This window comes from Scardinius erythrophthalmus (genome assembly GCF_964197995.2).
Source record: "Scardinius erythrophthalmus genome assembly, chromosome: 21".
NCBI lineage: Eukaryota > Metazoa > Chordata > Actinopteri > Cypriniformes > Leuciscidae > Scardinius > Scardinius erythrophthalmus.
In genome coordinates this window covers 26,004,378-26,025,289 of record NC_138241.1, presented here as the reverse complement: position 1 = coordinate 26,025,289, position 20,912 = coordinate 26,004,378, and the positions used below count along the sequence as shown (strand labels likewise).

The following is a 20,912-nucleotide window of genomic DNA, read 5'->3' as shown; positions in this document are numbered from 1 at the left end:
TTTGTTTACAGCATCTCTTTTCTGCTAATACTGCAGAGCACTGACACGGATCTCTTTATTTCTTCCCCGTATCTTTTCTTTCTCTCTCTTGCCCTCTGCTTCTCTCATTTTCTATCTCATCCTGCTGTGAATGCTTTCTCAACTCTTGTACTCATCTCTCCTTGTTTCTCCCCTCCCTGTCTCTCTCTGTCTCTCTCTGTCTCTCTATGTCTCTCTATGTCTCTCTCTCTCTCTCTCTCTCTCTCTCTCTCTCTCTCTCTCTCTCTCTCTCTCTCTCTCTCTCTCTCTCTCTCTCTCTCTCTCTCTCTCTCTCTCTCTCTCTCTCTCTCTCTCTCTCTAAAGGGGTGGGGAATGTTCTTGTGAAGAGAGCAGGTGCAGTGCCTCCCCTCTCTCTCATCGCGCATCTCTCTCTCTCTCTCTCTCTCTCTCTCTCTCCCTTTCTCCCTTTCTCTTTCCTGGCATCAGCAGTAGGGGAGAGTAGAAGGCTGTCTGTGTATGTGTCTGGCTGCAGTGTTGTAGGCTTGAGCCATGTTAAAATCCCACAGGAGATTAGAGCGGGAACACACGCTAGTCCGGACTCTTTGACATGGGAGCCCTAGGAGGGAACAACAGACAGGCAAAACAAATACAACCGTAATGAGGAAAGGATGAATGTTGTCTCATGGAAAACCTGCATACTGTCTTTTTGTAACCCTTCTCTTTTTCTTTTTCTGTCCGTCTTCGAACAAGCTCACTCCTCCCTCCCTCCCTCCCTCCCTCGCTCCCTCCCCTCATCACGCTGCTCCTCTCTCTCTCTCTCTCTCTCTCTCTCTCTTTCTCTCTCTTTCTCATTCTCTTTTGCGCGCTCTCAGTGGAGGAATGTAGATAGAGGCTGAGCGTATGCCCACTGCTTTGCACGATATCAGCGGCTCACTCTACGGCAGTGGGTCGCTCATCAGGCACTGTTCAGAACGGATTTGCACTGCTAACGGATTTAATCATCCACCGTCTCCTCCAGGACAACTCTGCACATGCCACTGCCTCCTCGACCGGGTTTATTGCTCAGCTTGCACGTACTGGGTTCGTGCTGCAGGTCCCTTGCTCCCTTAAGGATGCTATAATTCATCAGGAGCTTTGCTTGTGGAAAAGGGGACATTATTGCTTCATGGTCAACAGTGACCCCTCCTGCGTGAGGGAACCAGCTTCCTGGGATATGTATAGCTGACTCAGCGCTCAAATACAAGTCAGATCGAGACCTTGAAAAAGGAATTGGTGTGAATGAAACGGGAAAAATATGAGTCAGTGTTTAACTTTTACTGAACTCCACCTTTAAATATTGCAATGCATGGAGTGACAAGATCAGAGGATAAATCTTACCGTGGTGTCATCTGCAAAAAGAGGGATTTGATAATCTGACGACAGAGAGTGCTGCTGCAACGGCTGGTGCTCGGAGACATGCAGATGATTTCACTCCTCCCTTTCCTTCCACCTTCTTTGCTCGGCACCTTTATTTAACATTCGTACTGATTTGGTGATCTTGTGGCGAGCTGGAAGTCGTCTGGTCGTTATGGTGGAACTTGACTAAAGGACTGTCTTTTTGCTGGATTCTGCAACCGCTGATATTTCCACCTCCGGAATTCTATTGGGTGTATGTGTTTGTCTGATTGTGAGTGCGTGTATGTGTATTAGTGTGTGGCAGTGTGTGGTTGTGATTTGTCTGCCTTGATGTGTTCATAATTATTTCTGTTCTTTTCTGTTCATAATTATTTGTTCTTGTGGTTGTCTTACTTTCCGTTTTTTTCCAATGTCTGGCACTTCTGGCCGGAATTTCACCTTGTGCTATCCATGTCTGCCGTGCTCTCGGCCTTGGGGTTAACCCTTAGTGTGATACAGGCGAGATGAGTGACAGCTCGGGAACCGTGAACAACTCGGGGGCTATGGTACTGGAGGAGCCCGATGGGAGAGGCGGCTCCGGTGGACGTGAACAAGGCCAGGCCCCTGTGCGTGGTGGCATTTTAAGGTGTGGGACCTGTGCCCTTTGGCCCCGCCAACAGACCTGGCTCTGTGTGGTTCCGCTTCTCATTGGCTTCATAGGCCTGGGGCTCAGTCTCATGCTGTTGAAATGGATCGTAGTGGGTTCTGTGCGGGACTATGTGCCCACAGACTTGGTGGACGCCAAGGGTATTGGCCAGGACCCCATCTTTCTGTCCAAGCCTAGCACTTTTCCTAAGGGATCTGACACCACCACCACTACAACCACTATTGGTGGTGTCAGCTCGGTCAGCCCCACCATCACCTCAGTGGTGCAGAGCAGGACTCGAACGGGAACTCCTCCAAACATTCCACCTAGAGGTAGTGGGGCATCCGGCAGTCAGGTGACACAGAAGAGCCCCTCTACTCGCTTTGTCCCACGTAATCCCACCTTTACGACCACCGTGGTCTCTACCACCATGTCTACTGTCCATACGTCTACATCCAGCCCCTCTCCCTCCAACCCAGCAGTCCTAAACGACTCCACCCAAATGTGGACCAGAGAGCAGTCATCCGAGAGGCATGTGACCACGCCTGGTCGAACCCATGTCAGCCGCAAGACACGTAAGTTTGATACTTTATTATCAGTTCTTGCTGGTTTTGCTAGTGCAAGAGGTGTGCAGTTCTACTGCTGTTGGGGAATATTGGTGATCAGACAGTCTTTGTTGACTTGCTTTGCAGATTGCAGTTTTGCATGGTACTGTTAGCACATGTATATTGTGTTAATGACATCCCAGAAGCGAAGCATGACAGACTCGTGGCCGCATACAGTCCTGTCTATCATGTCGCCAGGGAGCGGCAGAAACACTAATTACAAGCAGCGACTCTGGCCACTCCCTGTGTTTCAAAATGTGATATATTGAATCAAGAAATATGAAGAGAATTTCATAATAGTGTAAAAAAGGTTTGTTTCTTATTTTATCATTTTTCACTGGCCGCAGCACATGAAAAAGCTTGTATCAGGATGTCAGTTACTGTAGGGAACCTCAGAATATGTTTTCTTTAGCTCTGCATTTGCTGATTCTATCTTTATATTTGGATACTTAAAGAGCTGCGAGTAATGGCTCTAATGATGGAGCTATACTTTGCTTAAATTTATAGAATTTACAAAATTTAAATGGCACATTTTGTTGTTTATTTGAAAACTACAGGAGCCTCTGAAAGTAAGAAAACTGGATTGTGTGCTAATGTTACGGCTCAGTGTAATATCAGTGAAATTTAAATTTTATATCGCAGAGAAATTGATTGCATCATCATGCCTGATTGCTCGCACCTGCTAACAGTATATTACCTGACACCAAGATATGCTGTCCATATGTGATTGCGCTGTGGGATTATAGTGGCTAAACTGTAGTCATCAGAATGCCCAGATACAGATGCATTCACAATTAATGATCACATTCATTTGCATGCAGTGGACAGCCTGTTCACAGTGACATTTAGGTAGTTTGAATACTTGTCATAAGGATTACAACAACTCTTTTTCCACTGTCAGGCCAAACCATTTTCTTTGCTTAAACTGTTCCATTCTGTGCTGATCCGGGCCAGCCAGCATGGATTTGATTTAATTTTCCACTGTGGTGCTGATAACGGAGAACTTTAGGATGTAATATAAATGTGCCAGTCATTGCCTTTGTAACGCAAAAGTTTACAGACAATATAAAATGTAAATTGCAACTGTGTTAATAGAAGATGTTTGGATATTTATTTTATTTTTTTCGTTAATTTGTGTTTATGTCGCTCAAATTGTGCGCTTAGCCAGCTACAGAGAAACTGGTAGCCTGGCAAAAGGCAAGTGAAAAAATCCTTAGCTGCGACATCACTATACCCACTGAACCTTCTACTAGCAAGGTTCAGGGCGGTTAGCCAACTGTGCTGAGAATTTCTAAGTGGTTCATATACAGTGTTGGGGTAGTTACTCAAAAAAAGTAATTAGTTACTAGTTACTAGTTACTTCTGTAAATTGTAATGAGATTACTTTACTAGTTACTGCATTTGAAAAGTAACTTCACTACTTATTACTTTACTTTCCCATTTCTTAATTTACCCTGTAGATACCGACAAACATCATAGCCCTATCATCACTTAGCCTGTCCAAATAGTGTTTATAAATGTAGCCTACAAAATGGCATGTAAAATATGAAAGAATAATATACATGTCTGCACAAAGAAATATGCCTCACTGTAAAATCCACAAACAACAGGATAAAGGACAAATGTCTGCGGTGGTAGACACATAATCAGGGCTGGACTGGGACAAAAAAAAAAAAATCGGCATTTTGGCCATAATAATAATAGCACACTAATATACATATATTGTAAAACAAAAGCACTGAAAAATAAAGGAAACTTTCATAATTAGTTTTGTACTAATTTCTATACTTGAAAGAGATATAAGCACATAATCTTTTATTTTGACGGAAAACATGGTTTACAAACGCGTCTCATTAAATTTATAGTAAATTACGGTAATCGTCAACTATGCAGATGTGGAAATAATGTATTACTGGGTAATGGGTTCCTACACTCATGACATTCCATACACAAAAGATAAATATATTTGAAATATATTTTCAGAGTATATTTTAGAATATATGCAAATATTTCAAATTGGCCCAATAAATATATTTCACACTTAACATCATATATTTTAGTTGTATTTCAGAATATATTTCAATGTATTTGGAATATATGCCACATATATTTTGACACTTTTGGGGATCCAAACAGAAAAAAAGTACATTGAAATATATTCTGAAATATAACAAAAATATATGATGTTAAGTGTGAAATATATTTATTGGGCCAATTTCAAATATTTGCATATATTCCAAAATATACTCTGAAAATATATTTCAAATATATTTATCTTTTGTGTATGGGATAGCCTAAGTGTTTTGAAAGTAACTGTTAGTTCTGCTTACCGCAGGCTCTACACTTTCTCATCTCTGTCCTGATCCTCCTCACTATCCTCATCATCAGCCACAGGAGCTGATGAAGGTCATGCTGCTGCAGAAAACATTTTGACACATTTTACAGCGTCTGCTTGAAGGGCCTGTGTCTATTTTTCACGCTATTTCTCTGCACATTCCTTGCGTTTCTTCTCCATCTCTCAGACTATTTTGACAGATACACACTGACACACGTGCACGCTCGATCAAAGCCCAAAGGGGGAGGTGTTTAAAGATGTGATTGGACCAGCCCAGTGTCAATCAAGAAAAGATCCAATGGGCCACGGTGTTTCATGGACCGGTCAGCTATCAGGAAAAAAAACAAACTGACACAGACTTTTTTAACTAATGCATTACACCGGCACGCACTTACTTAACCCAGCGCCACCAATTAAGCAAAACGAATGGGCCGCCGATGTACGAGTTTTATGGTCCGTTAAGAAGAAGAAAAAAAAATAAGAGATGTCGACCCAAAAGGCACGTCCGCCCACTGGGAATCTCCCGGTAGTCCCGATGGCCAGTAACTTGCTGCCTGGGCATACAAAGTACATTTCACGCGAATATTTTTGTCCTTTCGAGCAATAAACTGAAAGTGATGTGAATATTGCCACTGGCCGGACCCCCCTGTCTCCGTCTCCATTTCCCGCTCCCCTTCGCACCAGCAGCTACGTCACTCAAATCGATCTCTATGACAACGGTGCACGCGCGCGCACACACACATACACAGACAGACATGTACGCAGCACAAACAGATCAGAGCTTTACACGCAGGCAAAAATGGCTTGGGTAACGCAGGAAAGCGCGTTCCTATAGTCTAGTAAAGTAGTGTAGTTACCGATATTTTTAGTGTAATGCGTTACTTTATTTCGTTACCCAAAAAAGTAATATCGTTACTGTAATTCGTTACTTTGTAACTCGTTACCCCCAACACTGTTCATATATAAGTGCTAATAAGACCACCACCCAATGTAAGATTTGTGCCACAGCTACCCTGAACTAAAAGTATTGGTGATCACCAAAATAATTTAATGGTTAATCCACCAGTTTGTGTAAGCTCTTTAGTCACAGTTGGCGAAGTCAAAGTTTGGACTTAAATCCTATTGAACAAATTTGGGATTTAGTGGATTAAAAGATAGATCGCTAAAGTTTCATCAAAAGCAAGTCTCTGGGAACAACTAGAAACTATTTGGAAGTCAATAACAACACAGATTTATGGCCCTATGATTTCCGCGGTGCGAAACAAAAAATGTTTTGTTGAAGAATAAAAAAAAGCAGGTAAGTACACTTAAAGTAACTTGTAGCGTATTCGTGGAGACGTTATTGAAACACAAAATAACCAATAAAGTCTCAAGCATTAAAAAGCAGCCCATACTATCAAGCTCTCTTTATGTGAAAAAATATGCATTTTCATTTATTCATACATGGTTGCAACAACATTTAGGCCAAGTTCAAATAAGTGCCATTGTCTAAATGTTTTTTTTTGATGAAATTTCAAAGATGTTCAGTTATTGTGCTTTTAAATAATATGCCATCTATGTAGCCTATCTTCCTGACAAAAAAAATAAAAAACCTTTTAAGTTTAAGCTATTATTTTGAATAGAGGTTGATGATATCTAAAATAATATCCGTTGGTGTAGCTATATTGAAAATGGGTAAAATTCAATAATTTTAGACATAATATACATAATTCAATAATTTAACTAAATAGGGCCTTTAAAATGAAGATTACAAAATAAATATTAAGAATACATTTATTAAGATTGAGAATATAGAAGGATATTGAGATTTTTAAGAGATACTTTTACAGTTACAGGCACACAAACTTTGGAAAAATAATGTTTATGGCACTCAGGAATGTTTAATTGTGTGTATATTTCTAGTTTCAACATTATTTGTTCTTCTTAAAATGTGCAACCATTGAAAATGTGTACCAATTTACTCTTGGGCCTTTAAAATATAGAAACCAAAAGAAAAGTTTGTTAAGAATTAGAATCTAAAAGGATATTAAGATTTCTTTAATATGAGTTACTACAGGTATATCCTACAAACTTTGGTCAAAAAAATTGTTTCCCCCTGTAATCTGACTCCAAATCTCAGGTGAACATTGTCATTTTGACCTGAGTAAATTACTCAGTAAATATACATACATCACATTTAATATTATGGCTTTCTTCATTGATGTTTGTCTTTCTTTAGAAAAATATAAAATATTGATCCGGGAAAGTTTCTGAAATTTGGTGGATTTTTACACAAAATGACTCAAATGTGTTTATGTCTGAGAACCTTTTATACATCTTTTATACATACTTAACTACAGACACAGCAATGACATTGGGGGAAAAATAAAACAGAATTTGGGAAAAACATAAAACTGATTTCATAGGGCCCTAGAGACTGTGGAAAAGTCTGCAACAATGCCAGCAAGATTGCAAGCTGTTGTCAAGGCCAAAGGACACCATACAAAATATAACATATATTTTTGGTTATTATGTGTGAATAAATACTATTTAGTTGTGTGTGTATGTGTGTATATTTCTTTGTAAAAATTCTGGAGAAAAATATTTGTATTTTCTTTTAAAGAATAAATGTCAGAAGTAAAGAATAATGGAGAAATGAATATTTTCTTGTAAATATACAAATATACGCTTAAATATGTTGCTGAAAAAACAACAACAACTTACTGTTGACCCATGCTTTTCTCTGTATATAGTAATGTAGACCCCCCTCTATTCACAGTAATCAAAAATAACCTGTGGATTTTAGGAGGTGTCATAAGTCTTTGAACAAGTTCTTATCATATACTTTGGTTGAGCAGTAATTCATTACCATTTCAGTTGTCTGACAGAGGATATCTTAATCCTTTGTGTCCCCTTGCAAGACCTGCCTATACCTATATCAATAGCACAGAGAAAAAGATAACTAAAACTTTTGTGATCCAAATGCGTTTGAGAGCTCACAGCTGTGGCTTATCTTAAAACTCATTACTGCTCGCCATACTTGATATTACAGCTAGATAAGAACAGATATTTCAGTGATTTTCCAGATGAAGAGACCAATTTGTTTTCCTAGAATAACTGTCCACAAGATTGGCTGATGTGAATTGAGTGAGTGGCCTGTGATTTAGTTTAATGAATCTGTTAGTTATGTTTGGTTGAGGACATGAAACTTCTGTTGCTGCTGCCATGGATCTGTTAGCAGCTAATGCAATGAGCATAGGTAGGTAGAGATTAATGCAAATTTGCAATGAGTGCTGGAGGCACTTTACGATGAACTAACCATATAAAAGCCATATCTCAATGTGATCGATTATGAAGCTGAATCAATTGTAACATTAAATGAAAACAGCTTTGGTTGAAACTGGCTGACACGATTCCTGGTTCCAACTGAATGCCATTTAATGACCATTGATTCTTCCTTTGTTTTGTAACATCAAGCTGATTGCGAGGATTAGTTCATGTCATCTAGCACACTGTATTGGGCATTTACTACACTGTCACACTATTTGGTCTCAAAATACAAATGAGAGTGGAATCATTTGATGATTCTGACATTTAAATCAATGCTGTCTTAAATTACAAAATCATTCAGAATTTATGTTTGAAGATGAGGTGATTTATTTGCCTTGTCTGTCTATTTCCTGTTTTAATAGAAAGCCATAAAAGCGCTCCCTTCCAGTACCATTAGAGCTTAATTTCACTGAGACTATTTAAAAAAAATGTCACTTTGATTTATCTTTTTACGATTTCCTAAAGGAGGGATGAAGCTTTAAATATTAATGCTTAGAAAGGGAAACATGTTCAATATGTAGAAGAGCATGTGAATAATTGACAAGGGTATGCTCAGAAATTATCAGGGAAAGAGATGAGAAATGTGCAGGGTTTTATAAATAGAGGTGGAGGAGAGGACTATAAAAACAGGCAGTGGTGACTGCTCCGCCCTGTTATGAATGCCTGTGTGGCCGTGCACATTTTTCTTTCACTTTCAAATTAGCCTGCAATTGCTTAAAATGGTGTGTTCATTATTATTATTACTAATGAAGAACACAACAACTAGAAAAACACAACTAACCTTTTGCAGGTTCCCTATTAGCATGGGTTTAAATCCAAAATATTGCAAAATGGGTGCTTTTACATTTCTCTTTGAAGCCAAATCTTCCGCCATTGTCTTGTCAGTCAGCTCTGTGATGCCTACGATTAGGCTAACTACTCTGACAACACCAGGTAAACCCAGATGCCTAAGACTAGAAATACTAGTATTCTGACCGCATAAATAAGATGCTTAAGAATAATATCTTCTCTGACTACACCAGTAACCCCAGACGCCTATGCATCATTAGTTATGATTAGGGCTGTCAATCGATTAAAAATTTTAATCGCGATTAATCGCATGATTGTCATGAGTTAACTCGCGATTAATCGCATTTAATCGCACATTTTTTTATTTGTTCTAAATGTACCTTAAATTAATACTTTTCAAGTTTGTAATACTCTAATCAACGTGAGCATGGATAAATATAGATGCTTTATGCAAATGTATGTTTATTATTGAAACCATAGTCAATATAGAGCATAAGGACGAGACATGTTTCAAAGGTCATAGATGTTTTTTTCAAAGAACTTGTTCATGTCTATTAGACACATGTAGAAAGAACAAAGAAATACCAGGTTACCATTACTTCTCTTTCTTTGCACTGAGCAATTTACTAACACAAACATGTTTAGATTTTTGCATGACAGGGCAGCTCTTCTGAAAATGCTAAATGTAAATTTATTATTTATTATTACATTGTAGTTTGTCTCTCTCTGTGCCCATTTTGATGAAGCTAAATTCTCAAAACTGTTTTCATTGGTATATTTTACTGTTTCTGTTTTCAAACAACGGAATGAATTTGAAATGGTGACTGAAACGCGACCCATTAAGACATAACCAGCTCTCCCTTCCAAGATGTTAATCTGCACAAAAATTCTGATAATCGAGCCGTCGTCTGATGAAATCAAATACACATAAGATAAAGACAATATCCGTGCTCTGATTTCGGCTATACTTATAAAATTAGAGAAGCAACATAATATCTGTGCTTAACTGAATTAAAGCGCTGCTCCTCCGCGCGAGACGCAGAAAGAGAGAGAGAGAGAGAGAGAGAGAGAGAGAGAGAGAGAGAGAGAGAGAGAGAGAGAGAGAGAGAGAGAGGCGCGTGCTGGGAGAGCAGTACCGGCGGTACCGGTAACGTTAGGTTCTCAGAAACTAAATAAGGTTTGGGCGCTTTGTTGAAGGGAAAAAATCGCTAAAGGGGTCTGCAATGTCGCTAAGTTGGCAACACTGTGTATCTCCATTTCTCCAACTAGGGGTTGGGCCACGGGTCAAACAGAAAATACGCGCTGCGTTAATCGCGCGTTAAAAAAATTAGTGCCGTTAATATGATTTTGCGTTAACGCGTTATTAACGCGCTAACTTTGACAGCCCTAGTTATGATTAATTAAAAATCTCATTCACAGGGTGAACTGTCCATTTATGTTGATCAATGGCTATGTTTACATGCAACTAAATAACCCATTAGTAATCGGATTGATGGCTCAATCGAACTGAAAAGCCTTCATGTAAACACCTTAATCGATCCGATTGAGCTCGATCCAAATGAAATTTCTGATCGAGAGAACATGTAAACACTTGATCGGATTGAAAACCGAAACTGAAAGGACTGGGCATATGTGACGTTTAATTGGGTAATGACCCATGGCGCGTGGAACGAGCTGTTCTTCCTGTTGAATAAAGTGTCATATACAGATGTGGCCTTTAAAAATGCGCGTCTCAGAGAGAAGAATGCCGCGAGCACTTCCGAAATTCTGCGGGATCCTGCAGAAGGGGGATTAGGTGTTGGACGCAGGAATTACTAAAACCTGTAGATGGCAGTCGTGTTTCATGTAGGCCATACTAGGCGCGTTTCCATTACAGATTTGCGCAAAACATTTGCAATTTTTTTTAAATATCAATAAAAAACTATTGCGAAATGACAGCGTTTTCATTATCCGACGTTATGCGACTACAGCGTCATTTTTTCCTCTCGCGATAAGTCATTCAAAAAATCATCAACGGACGTTGGTAGGTTTATATATACTGTATCACAGCCACGTACCACACTAGACATTATTATTATTTATGGAAGGAAACGTATGCTTGTTATCCAAGCATTAATGGCAAAGAAAGACCCTTACTTACAGCACATATGAGGTGTTTCTGGGTGTTTCTCACTCATTTCTGCTCTGATAACTGAAGCCGCGTTTCCATTACCCTTCAAATTGCACAATTTGAAATTGTGAATTGAAAATACGCTCAATGGAAACACGTAAATTTCGCACAAACTCTTTTACGCTTACATGAGGTGGTTTTTCAGGCAATTCGAAAAATACATATTTCGCAAAACTGCAATGGAAACAGTTTTTGCGCATTTACAGGTCACCTAACGTAGACGACGTGGTGTGTTTGGACAGAATACGAGACGGAGTTCTTTATTGAATTCATAATGACAGGTATACTGGATTCTAAACCTCAAAGAAATGCCACAATCAAGACCTCAGAGCTGAAATGAGTGAGAAAAACCCAGAAACACTTCATATGTGCCGCTCACAGACACAGTATAAGGGTCTTTCCTTCCTTGTTGTGAGGTTTTCGCATGCAGTCGTCATAGGCAGCCGTGCACAAGCGCAAAACCTCACAACACCCACCCCTGTCGGTGATTGGTTGGAACACTATTTATTTTGGTTTTGAGTGGTGGTGAAACCAACTGTTTTTGTGTGCAGATCTCAGAGCCTAGGCTGCCTACAGAGACGCGTTTTTTTGACGGCATGCTTATGGGGCGGGTAGCTAGCGGATCGTTAGGAAATATTAGATGAATGTGATCATTTATGTTTGGGCCTGAAATCGCTGATACAACATTTAATAGTGCCATAAATCGATCAATTTCTTAGTCTGTTTAACAGCCTTCTATTTTTTCAAGCTTGCAATGTAATGTAATGTAATGCTTGCAATTTCTTCCAATGATTAAGAGTCTTAATGTTCTAGATACTATGGAAATGAATGTCATTAACAGCCATTTGACCACTTTGTTCAAAACTTTTTTCCTTTTTGCAGTTTTAAGTTGAAATTAGCATAAAAAATGTTGACAGCTGACATTTCTGAGTGAGGGATGCCTTTTAGAAAATAACAATAGCGATTATAAACTTCTGAATGCCTAGCAGGATATTTGTGAAGTGCTGAACTCTGGTTCAAATGCAAATCATTTCTGCATTTTCCATTTAGTTACGCGCCAAGGAGTGCAATATTCTTGAATCGTGTGCGGATTAGCACTTTTTTAAACCCCCCACCCCAGTTCCTTGTTTCTGGAGGTAACAAATACGTATCGCAGGAGAATGGCTTAAATCGTTGGTGATAAAAGATGCATGGGATGTTTATAAGAAAACAATAAGCTGTTCATCAGCTATGCTGGAGGCAAATGTTAAAGGAGGAAGCTTTGTCTTCATTACCACAGGTTTAGTTTCTGTCACAGGGATTGGGCGTCTAGATCAGTCATATAGAGTATCATTACAAGCATGGTTTGGAAATAGATCTTTCATTGATTCCATGAAGATAGGGACACTTGTTTATGACATTGAATTCACAGAGCTCTCAATTAACTAATAGCTGCATTAAGTCTTAATGATGCTTTCTGACACAGACTAATGCTTTTTTGTGTGCATTCTTCTTATTGCAACAGTACTTACTCTTATACTCATCATCTGAATCAGTTTATAATATTAATATTATGCATGCTCTGAAAACAATTATATCATAATTTTGCTTGTCAAGTTATTCCATCTTGCATTAAGGATGTTTAGATTTTTTTTTACATGGAAAAAAAGACAAAACACTTGAAGATTTTTCTTTTCTTTTCAGTGTAGCGTTAATTACATGTGATGTCATTAGCTTTATTCACTGCTATTTGTTTCTCCCACTTCCCTTTCATTTCTTCTCTTTTGTCTCGTGGTATCCTATGCTTTTGCAGGCCTACTTCAAACCCTTTAAAATCTGTGGACAAATGAATATCAAGTTGCTTTGGTGGGTTGCCTTGGTCACTTGATGGTGTTCAGGCTTTTTAGCCTAATACCACATTGTGACTTTAAAAAGAGCTGACCGGCATGACAAATGAGGACCATAACCCTCAACAAACATTGTACTGAAACCCAGCCAATCAGAGATCAGGGATAATGTTTTCTCTCAGCCCAAAAATGCAGGCCAGGAGCACAGCCCCATTACCAATCCTGCTTGTTACTGTTGTAGCTTAAAGGGACTGTGTGTAGGAATTTCTCCCATCTAGTGGTGAAATTGTATTTTGCATTCAAATGAATAATGCTCTCCAGCACCTCACTTTTTTAAATGCGCGTTGCATCTACGGTAGCCGTTATGTACCAAAAAGCTATGACAGGATGTCTTATAATAGCACATCGAGTTTTTCTTTGGGTGAACAGGTTTGTTATTTAAAACAAACTGAAACTTGAAACAACGAAAAAAATAATGTTACAGTTATCAATTACTGACTGTGAAAAACATTACCGTAAATCCTCAAATATAGGCCCGGGCCTTTATTTTACTCAAGCGCATCGTGGCCCAGGCCTTTGTCGGAAGGAGGCCATAATTAGAGAGAGGCCTTTATTTGTATTTGAGCAAAACGGACTACCAGTAGAATGAATAAAAACGAGATTTTGTGTCTATTTTAACCTATAAAATACTAGGTTAATTTATTGAAAACGTACAGTTAGTTACCATATGGTGTGCATACAGAACATTAACAACAAATAAATATAATATAAATAATATTTTTTGTGAAAAGCAATGATTCATTTTGAAACAGTATTTGTTCCAGCAGTAGTAACGTTAGCTCCACAACAGCATGCATCTGTGCATTCATTGATTTCATTCATTCATTCACACACTAGAAACGCGTGTCTTTTTGCGTGTAACTTACAGACACTATTGCGATTAGAACAAAGCAAATAGAACTGACCTATTTCTCAGCTGGATCCGTTGGTCCTCGAAATAATACTTCCAAGCACTTCTGAGGTAAATTTTCCAGGATTATTATTACTTAGATAGATGTGTGTTATCCAGCTGATTGTGGGTGTTCAGGTTTGCGTGGATCGCCTCAGATTATTTGCGTTTGAATAACGCGCGCTCTCCGTAATTAAGAGATCAAAGTCAACAGAGTATTTTGAAACTCTTTTGCACTTAAGAAAAAAAGCGAGCCTATCGCGCCAGTGCGATTGTCGATCCCAGGGGGTTAAAAAATAGATTTTCGCCAAAAATCCTCTTTGGCTCCGCAGCTGCCATGGTAAACAACATTAGCCTACCGGTGACTGAATTCTCACGTGCGAGTCAAGAGCGAAGTGATTGACATGACCAGGCTACCATAGCTATGGCTTGGATTCATTAGCAAACATTGCCCCCCTGTGGTATTTGCATGTTACTATCACAAGCACAATGTTGTAGCCTGCCCAGAAAAACGTTGGTTCTAATAATAGCCCCGGCCACTATTAGAGACCGGCCTTTATTTACCTCCGCCAACAGCGAGACCGGCCAATGTTAGAGACCCGGCCACTAATGGAATACAGGCCACTATTAGAGGATTTACGGTAACTATGGTAATTAGTAGTAATGCCTTCTTTACTCGTTATATTTTTTGAAGTACGTGCATTGTTAGATATCATCATCATCAGAGCCTTCTCTAACGTTACTTTACTCAATAGCTGCTATTCATCAAAGAGCCTGTTTAACTTTTAACTATAAATGATCTACTGTCTATATAATAAAGTACACAACCAAGCAATGAAAAAAAAGCTTGTAATTAAGACCGTAACATTGACATACCTGTCTAAAAGAAGAAAGCAGGCAACTTCAGGGTCTCTTTTGAAAGCTTTCTCCTGCATTAGCTATCCCGACATTAACCCTTGTTTTTGTAATCTCCAGTCACGTTTCCTTTTTACGGTCTATTTTGGACTTTTTCGACGACTTCAGTCACGTGACGCTGGTTCTGAACGAAAACGCGTTGTGGAAACGCTTTGGCCTAGTACTTTTTGTCCCTCCCTGCTATTACAGTTTTTCAAGATGGCGGAACTACATGGAAGCCTCCGTGGACCTACCCGTCCCATGTATATAAAGATAATAAATTCTTCATTTTATGAGGATTAGTCTGATCATTGGCATAGGTATTTGTACACCATTGAGGGCATATTTATGAATAAAAATATTGATTTTAGATAATAAAATACCTAAAAAGCTACACATAGTCCCTTTAAAGCCTATTGAATATCCAAGCCAATACAATAGAATGCTGTAAAAAGATCTACCTACATTACAACCACAATAGTATCATTCTTATTATACTAATACATTAGAAATCAAGAAGTCATAAATTAGTAGTAGTAGTAGTAGTGAAATACAGAAATATTATGAGAAGCAAAGGTCCAGGGAGCAGTGTTGGAGGTAACTCATTACAAGTAACTTGAGTTAAGTAATCAGATTACTTTTTCAAGTTACTAGAAAAGTAAAGCATTACTTTTTCAATTTACAACAAAATATCTAAGTTACTTTTTCAAATAAGTAACGCTAGTTACTTTTTCACATTTATTGACAGACATCTCTTCTGTCCCCATGTTGAGAGAAATAAAGTGAGGAGGTGTTGTGTGCGCTTTGTAAACATGATGGTTATTTTAGTTCTAGACTAAATGTGAACATGCATTTACTCATCTCAGTTGCACGAAAACATCCAGTATTCCTCAAAATGAATAAAAACAGTAAAATGCAATCTCAGAATTTTACGCACAACTTTTATTTTAACTATATTAAATTACACAAATATACTTTATTTATTTAATCTCATTTTATTTACCAATGTCTTTGCTGCTGACTTTCAATTATCTAAGTCAACCATACTAATAAGCAAAAATGACTTAAAATTAGATTTAGAAATACATCTAATTTAGAGAGTTGAACTTCCTTCACCTGTATCCCATTGTTCTTTAATCCAGAACTGCAGAAGCTGAAAGGTTTGTTTGAGCGGCGTCCTCTACTGTACAGGAGTAAATATGCATTTCCCTCAGCCTGAGGCTTATTCACTTCACTTTTGGTGTGAAAGGGCCTTAACATTTACCAATAATTCAACTTTTTTTGTTGTTATTAAAAAACAAACAAGCAAGCCCAGGTAAGAAAAAGTTACGCAAAAGTATTGTAACGCATTACTTTTCATAAAAAGTAACACAATTAGTTACTTTTATTGTGAGTAATGCAATATTGTAATGCATTACTTTTAAAAGAAACTTTCCCCAACACTGCCAGGGAGTACACGCATTTCCTAGAAAACGAAAGACTTGCGGCCATGGAATGACATGGGTGAGCAATTAATGACTGAATTTTTAGTTCAGGGTAAACTAACCTTTTAACATCAATGGAATCTTTCCATTGCACAAAAGGTTCTTTATAGTGGAAAAAGGCTCTTTAGATTATTAAAATGTTCTTTTTCATTAAAATAAGAAAATTGTTCTTTTAACGACCTTTCACTGAAATGTTCTTAGGGGAACTCAAAAAATTGGTTCTATGGCACCAAAAAAAAATATGCTCTGTTGGCATAGTACATTGGCATATATCTGTAATAATTAATTATGTCCACAAATTAAATAGCTCTTTATTAACTTAAACTTAAAAGAAGGTGATTTAGACAATTAGCAAGCATTTTCTTCTGCAGTGGCTCATAGAATAATTCCTCTGCATTTCCATTTCAGTTATTTGCTGTATATGTTTGTGGCTGATTTGCGTTGTCCCCTTTCAGTGCTACATAAGGGATAAAAGAGTTCATCGCACTCCCAGAGTCTGTTATGAGATATTGATTCACATGTGATTGTCTACGAGACTTGTGCCTCTCAGCACTTTGACTGGGATCAGTTTTAGTGTCACAGGTTTGATTGCTCATGCACAGCACTTTTCTCTGTTCCTGGGCTTGTTTTGAGGAGCCACACAGCCCCATCCATTGTAAGTGCACTAGATATCACAAGCAATTTCATAATAATTCAATTTCACCCCTGAATTTGGTAGAAAAGCGGCATGAAATTGGATAGGCTTTGTTTTAGGCATTTTCATTTCAAAACGACCACATTAGACTATTCAAGCCTTTCTGGAGAGTGTCTTCCAAAAGCTCAGTTTGTACAGGACAAAAATGCAGTCTCCGTTTGGACTGAAGAGAACGTAAAAAAAAAGATACATTTTCAAATCTGGATTAATGAAGACATAGCCTTAGGATGTTTTCTCGTCATCTCTATTTTGAGTCTCTATTTTCCTCTTTTTCAATGAAGTAGTGTCAACATTCATACTTGGAATATCTCAATGCCTGCTGTACATGATTTGCTCTCCCACACTAGTCTGACAGATGTAGTTTGACTAAATCTGTCAAAGTACAGATTTAGATTCTAGTTTGACTAAACAAGAATAAAGACTGTGCGAGTTTTAGAGCTGTCTGAATGGTGCAGCTGTAGCAGGGGTAAGTCTTTCTCATAGCCCCGAGGGAATGATCCTACAGCCATGACATGATCCCTTATGCCTGAACTCATTTAGACTGCTAAGAGCATCTCTCCCGTTCTATCTGAAAATGCTGGTTGGTGGCTAATGTGCTCCATGTGCTCGCCATTTAGGTCTCTCTCCCTCACTTTTTCTCTTTTGCCTTCTCCTCATTCTCTCGTGGTTATTGAGGCAGATATGTCACAGGGACACTGCACCTCAGGACATGGCTTCACACACCGTGACAGCATCCAGCCAACACACTCTCAGCTCAGATGGCAGATTAAAGACATGCACCCACAAACACACACACACATTGATGTCTTACCGAGGTTGATGAATGGTGGAAATGGAGCGAGTGTTTTGCACGGATGTGTGGTCCGAGCTCTCCCACGGTGAGTGTCTGAGTGCGTACGGGGGAGCGGTCAGCGTGGATGCGGACCGTTAGAGGCCATATGCGGTGTCTTCCCTCTCAGATCTGTCTGGCATCAGCAGGAGTGAACACATCAGCTCTAGTGCTGCCGTTCTCCCGTTTCAGCCACCTTTCAAACGATTACTGATGGTTTCCCACTGAGCCTCATGCCTCTGACTCCTCACATACTGTAGATGTGAGTCAGAATCATAAATGACTGCTGTAGGGATGAGATCTAATATGCATAATGAAACCAAACAAATTTTTTTTTTTTTTTTCATGAACTAAATGCTGATTCCTTCCACAGAGAGTGAAGAATGAAATTAGGTAGCCCATTTTATTATATATATATATAAAATATATAATAGCTTCTCAATTCTGAATCACAGTTTCTGTGTTGGCCTGGAAATGAGAGTTGATGAAATGGTGCCATTGACTGGAAAATGTTCTTAGTGCCATGCGCTCTCTTTAACTGACCTTGTCCGATTTCTTTAGTGGAATGCTTTAGGGATCATCAGCCTAACAGTAATACCGTATTATAAAACCATAAAACTAGATCCCACTGTCTCACTACATTAGCACAAAGTAGGTCTGTCCACCCACTCTGCTACTTTCTTATGGTGACGGGTGAATAGTTTGCCAACGATGAGCCCCATAAGATTCTCTCACTGCCCCATACGATCTCCTCTCCCTCCATGTAGGACACCATTTTAAATTATGCATGTAATATTCTACAGCTTTAAGCTCAGAAACTTTTTTTTCTATAGGTGGTGTAAATAATTAATAGTGCAACCACTGAAAGTATCATTCTATCGGTCATTCAAGCCCTATGCAGCAGCTCTTTCAGTTGCCAATTGATAACATGTAGAGGACAGCAAAGAGGGGTAATGATAAGGCTCATGTTAGGGATAAACTGCAATTTCTGCTCCATTTAGAATGATCAGGTATTCACAGTATCGTCAGTGAAAGCTCATGCTTAGGCAGGACTCCTCAGTTCTGATACAAAATGGAGGCAGTGCAGATAAGATGATTGACAGTAGTAGTCGAGGAGCCTTGAGAGTCACTGGTTCAGAATGAAGTTCTTTTGTGTCTGACTTTCTGTCATTTTAGAGTAACAGAGGTGGTGGTGATAGATCAAAATGACCGTTTGCCTTTGTGTTAAATGAGTAATTCAGAGGTGTGACAGTCTGACATGTCAAAATTCAGTGCTTAGTTCTGAAGAATTTGTGTGTGAATGATCAAAGTTTAGATAAGATCATAGTAATAGGATAAAATTTCTTTTGTTTTAAAACGTGATACATGTATCTCCCTTTTTCCAAGATATATATATATATATATATATATATATATATATATATATATATATATATATATATATATATATATATATATATATATATATATATATATATATATATATATATATATATATCTTGGAAAAAGGAAGTTGCAAAAAGTATTTAATAAAATGGGGCAAATAATTGTTCCCAATGTGTTTTGGCGAAAAACACTTATTTCATAATGTGATTTCCCCCCCACTTTCAATTCTTTTTCTTCAGTGAAAGGTTAGATTTTTTTAAAAAATTTTTTTTTTTATAAAATATCAAAAAAATTATTAACAATGCAGATTTATTTTTTACAGCCATCTTTGATCATATTTACCAAGTATATATATGTATATGATGCTGTGTGTGTGTGTTGTTGTTGTTGTTGTTGTTGTTTATTTACTTATTTATAATTACTAGAGAAAAAAAATCCTTATCCATCAATCATGAACGACTAGAAATGTATTTGCCGAAACATGCTTGACAGGACAAGGATGCATTTTAAACAACATGTGGAGGGAATTTTACATTGATAACAGAAGATGCACTGTTTTATAGCTTACCAGTTGAGTTCTGTCATTTCAAAGTCTTGGAAAGGTTGTCTTTTGCTCTTTCTCCACAGAAAAGTAGTTCACTTCATTTTTGGCAGTTGGATCAGTGGTGTATGCACTGACTGAAATCAAAAAGTGATGGAAAAGGAGCATTTATGTGTCTGGTAAATCTATCTCAGTGACAGCAAGGAGACCTGGGACATTTTGCTGAAGTGAGAGAGAGAGTGATAGAAATACATATGAAGATAGAGTTATTACAGATTACAGACTTAATCTTTTATTTATGGAGACAAATTCCAGCAAGCTGTGCAGTGAGTTCTTATGGCACATGCCAATGTGCAAGCATCTGATGAGGACCAGCATCCACCTGACTGGAGATAGATGCTGTCTCACTCCATTTTTCATTCTGAGACAAGGCCTAGATTTTGAAACATCTCTTTTTCACTGCTTTTCCTGCATCTCATCAATTATAATGCATTTCTTAACCCAGATGTTCTGTTCGGAGTCCCAATGACATTTTAATATCTCAACAAATGCACTTAAAGTGTTAGTTCACCCCAAAAAATGAAATGCATGTCATAATTTATTCACCTTTCATTGTATGGGCAGAAAAGTTGAAACATTCTTTTATATATACCTAAGGTATATAACTATCCAAAATAAAAGAGGTTTGGAGCAACATTTGGGTGACCGTTTTCAATTTTTGGGGTGAACTATCCCTTTAAAATTGAAGAATTAAGTTGATACTTCAAATGTTATTGTTTTAAAATTAATTTCCAAAATCTAAATTTACATTGATACATTTATACATTATTGCCCTGGTAAGTCTTACAGTGGTAAGTCTTACAAGTCATGACTTCATACGAGTTGACCATACCTAACCCCTAAACCTAACCATTATTATAATGGGCAAAAACAATAATAATAATAATAATTCTATAGAAAATACAGTTGTGCAGCTTAATATTTTTTTGGGAGAGAGTTATTAATATTTTTATATTGGAAAGTATCACATATTTTTATTTAATAATATTCATGATTATTTAATGAATGCCTACTGTCACTTTTGATCAAATTAATGCATTCT

At 38.0% G+C, this 20,912-nt stretch overlaps 1 protein-coding gene across 1 annotated transcript in view; it reads left to right on the top strand.

Annotated features, from left to right (window-relative positions):
- Positions 1 to 1,877: 1,877 nt before the first annotated feature.
- Positions 1,878 to 20,912, top strand: part of nrg3a (neuregulin 3a) — a gene marked incomplete at both ends in the record, with an annotated part of 353,495 nt that continues 334,460 nt past the window's right edge. Inside the window, one exon of the mRNA XM_081351000.1 lies at positions 1,878 to 2,574. Within this exon, the coding sequence (XP_081207126.1) occupies positions 1,878 to 2,574 (697 nt within the window). The remainder of the gene's footprint in view (positions 2,575 to 20,912) is intronic.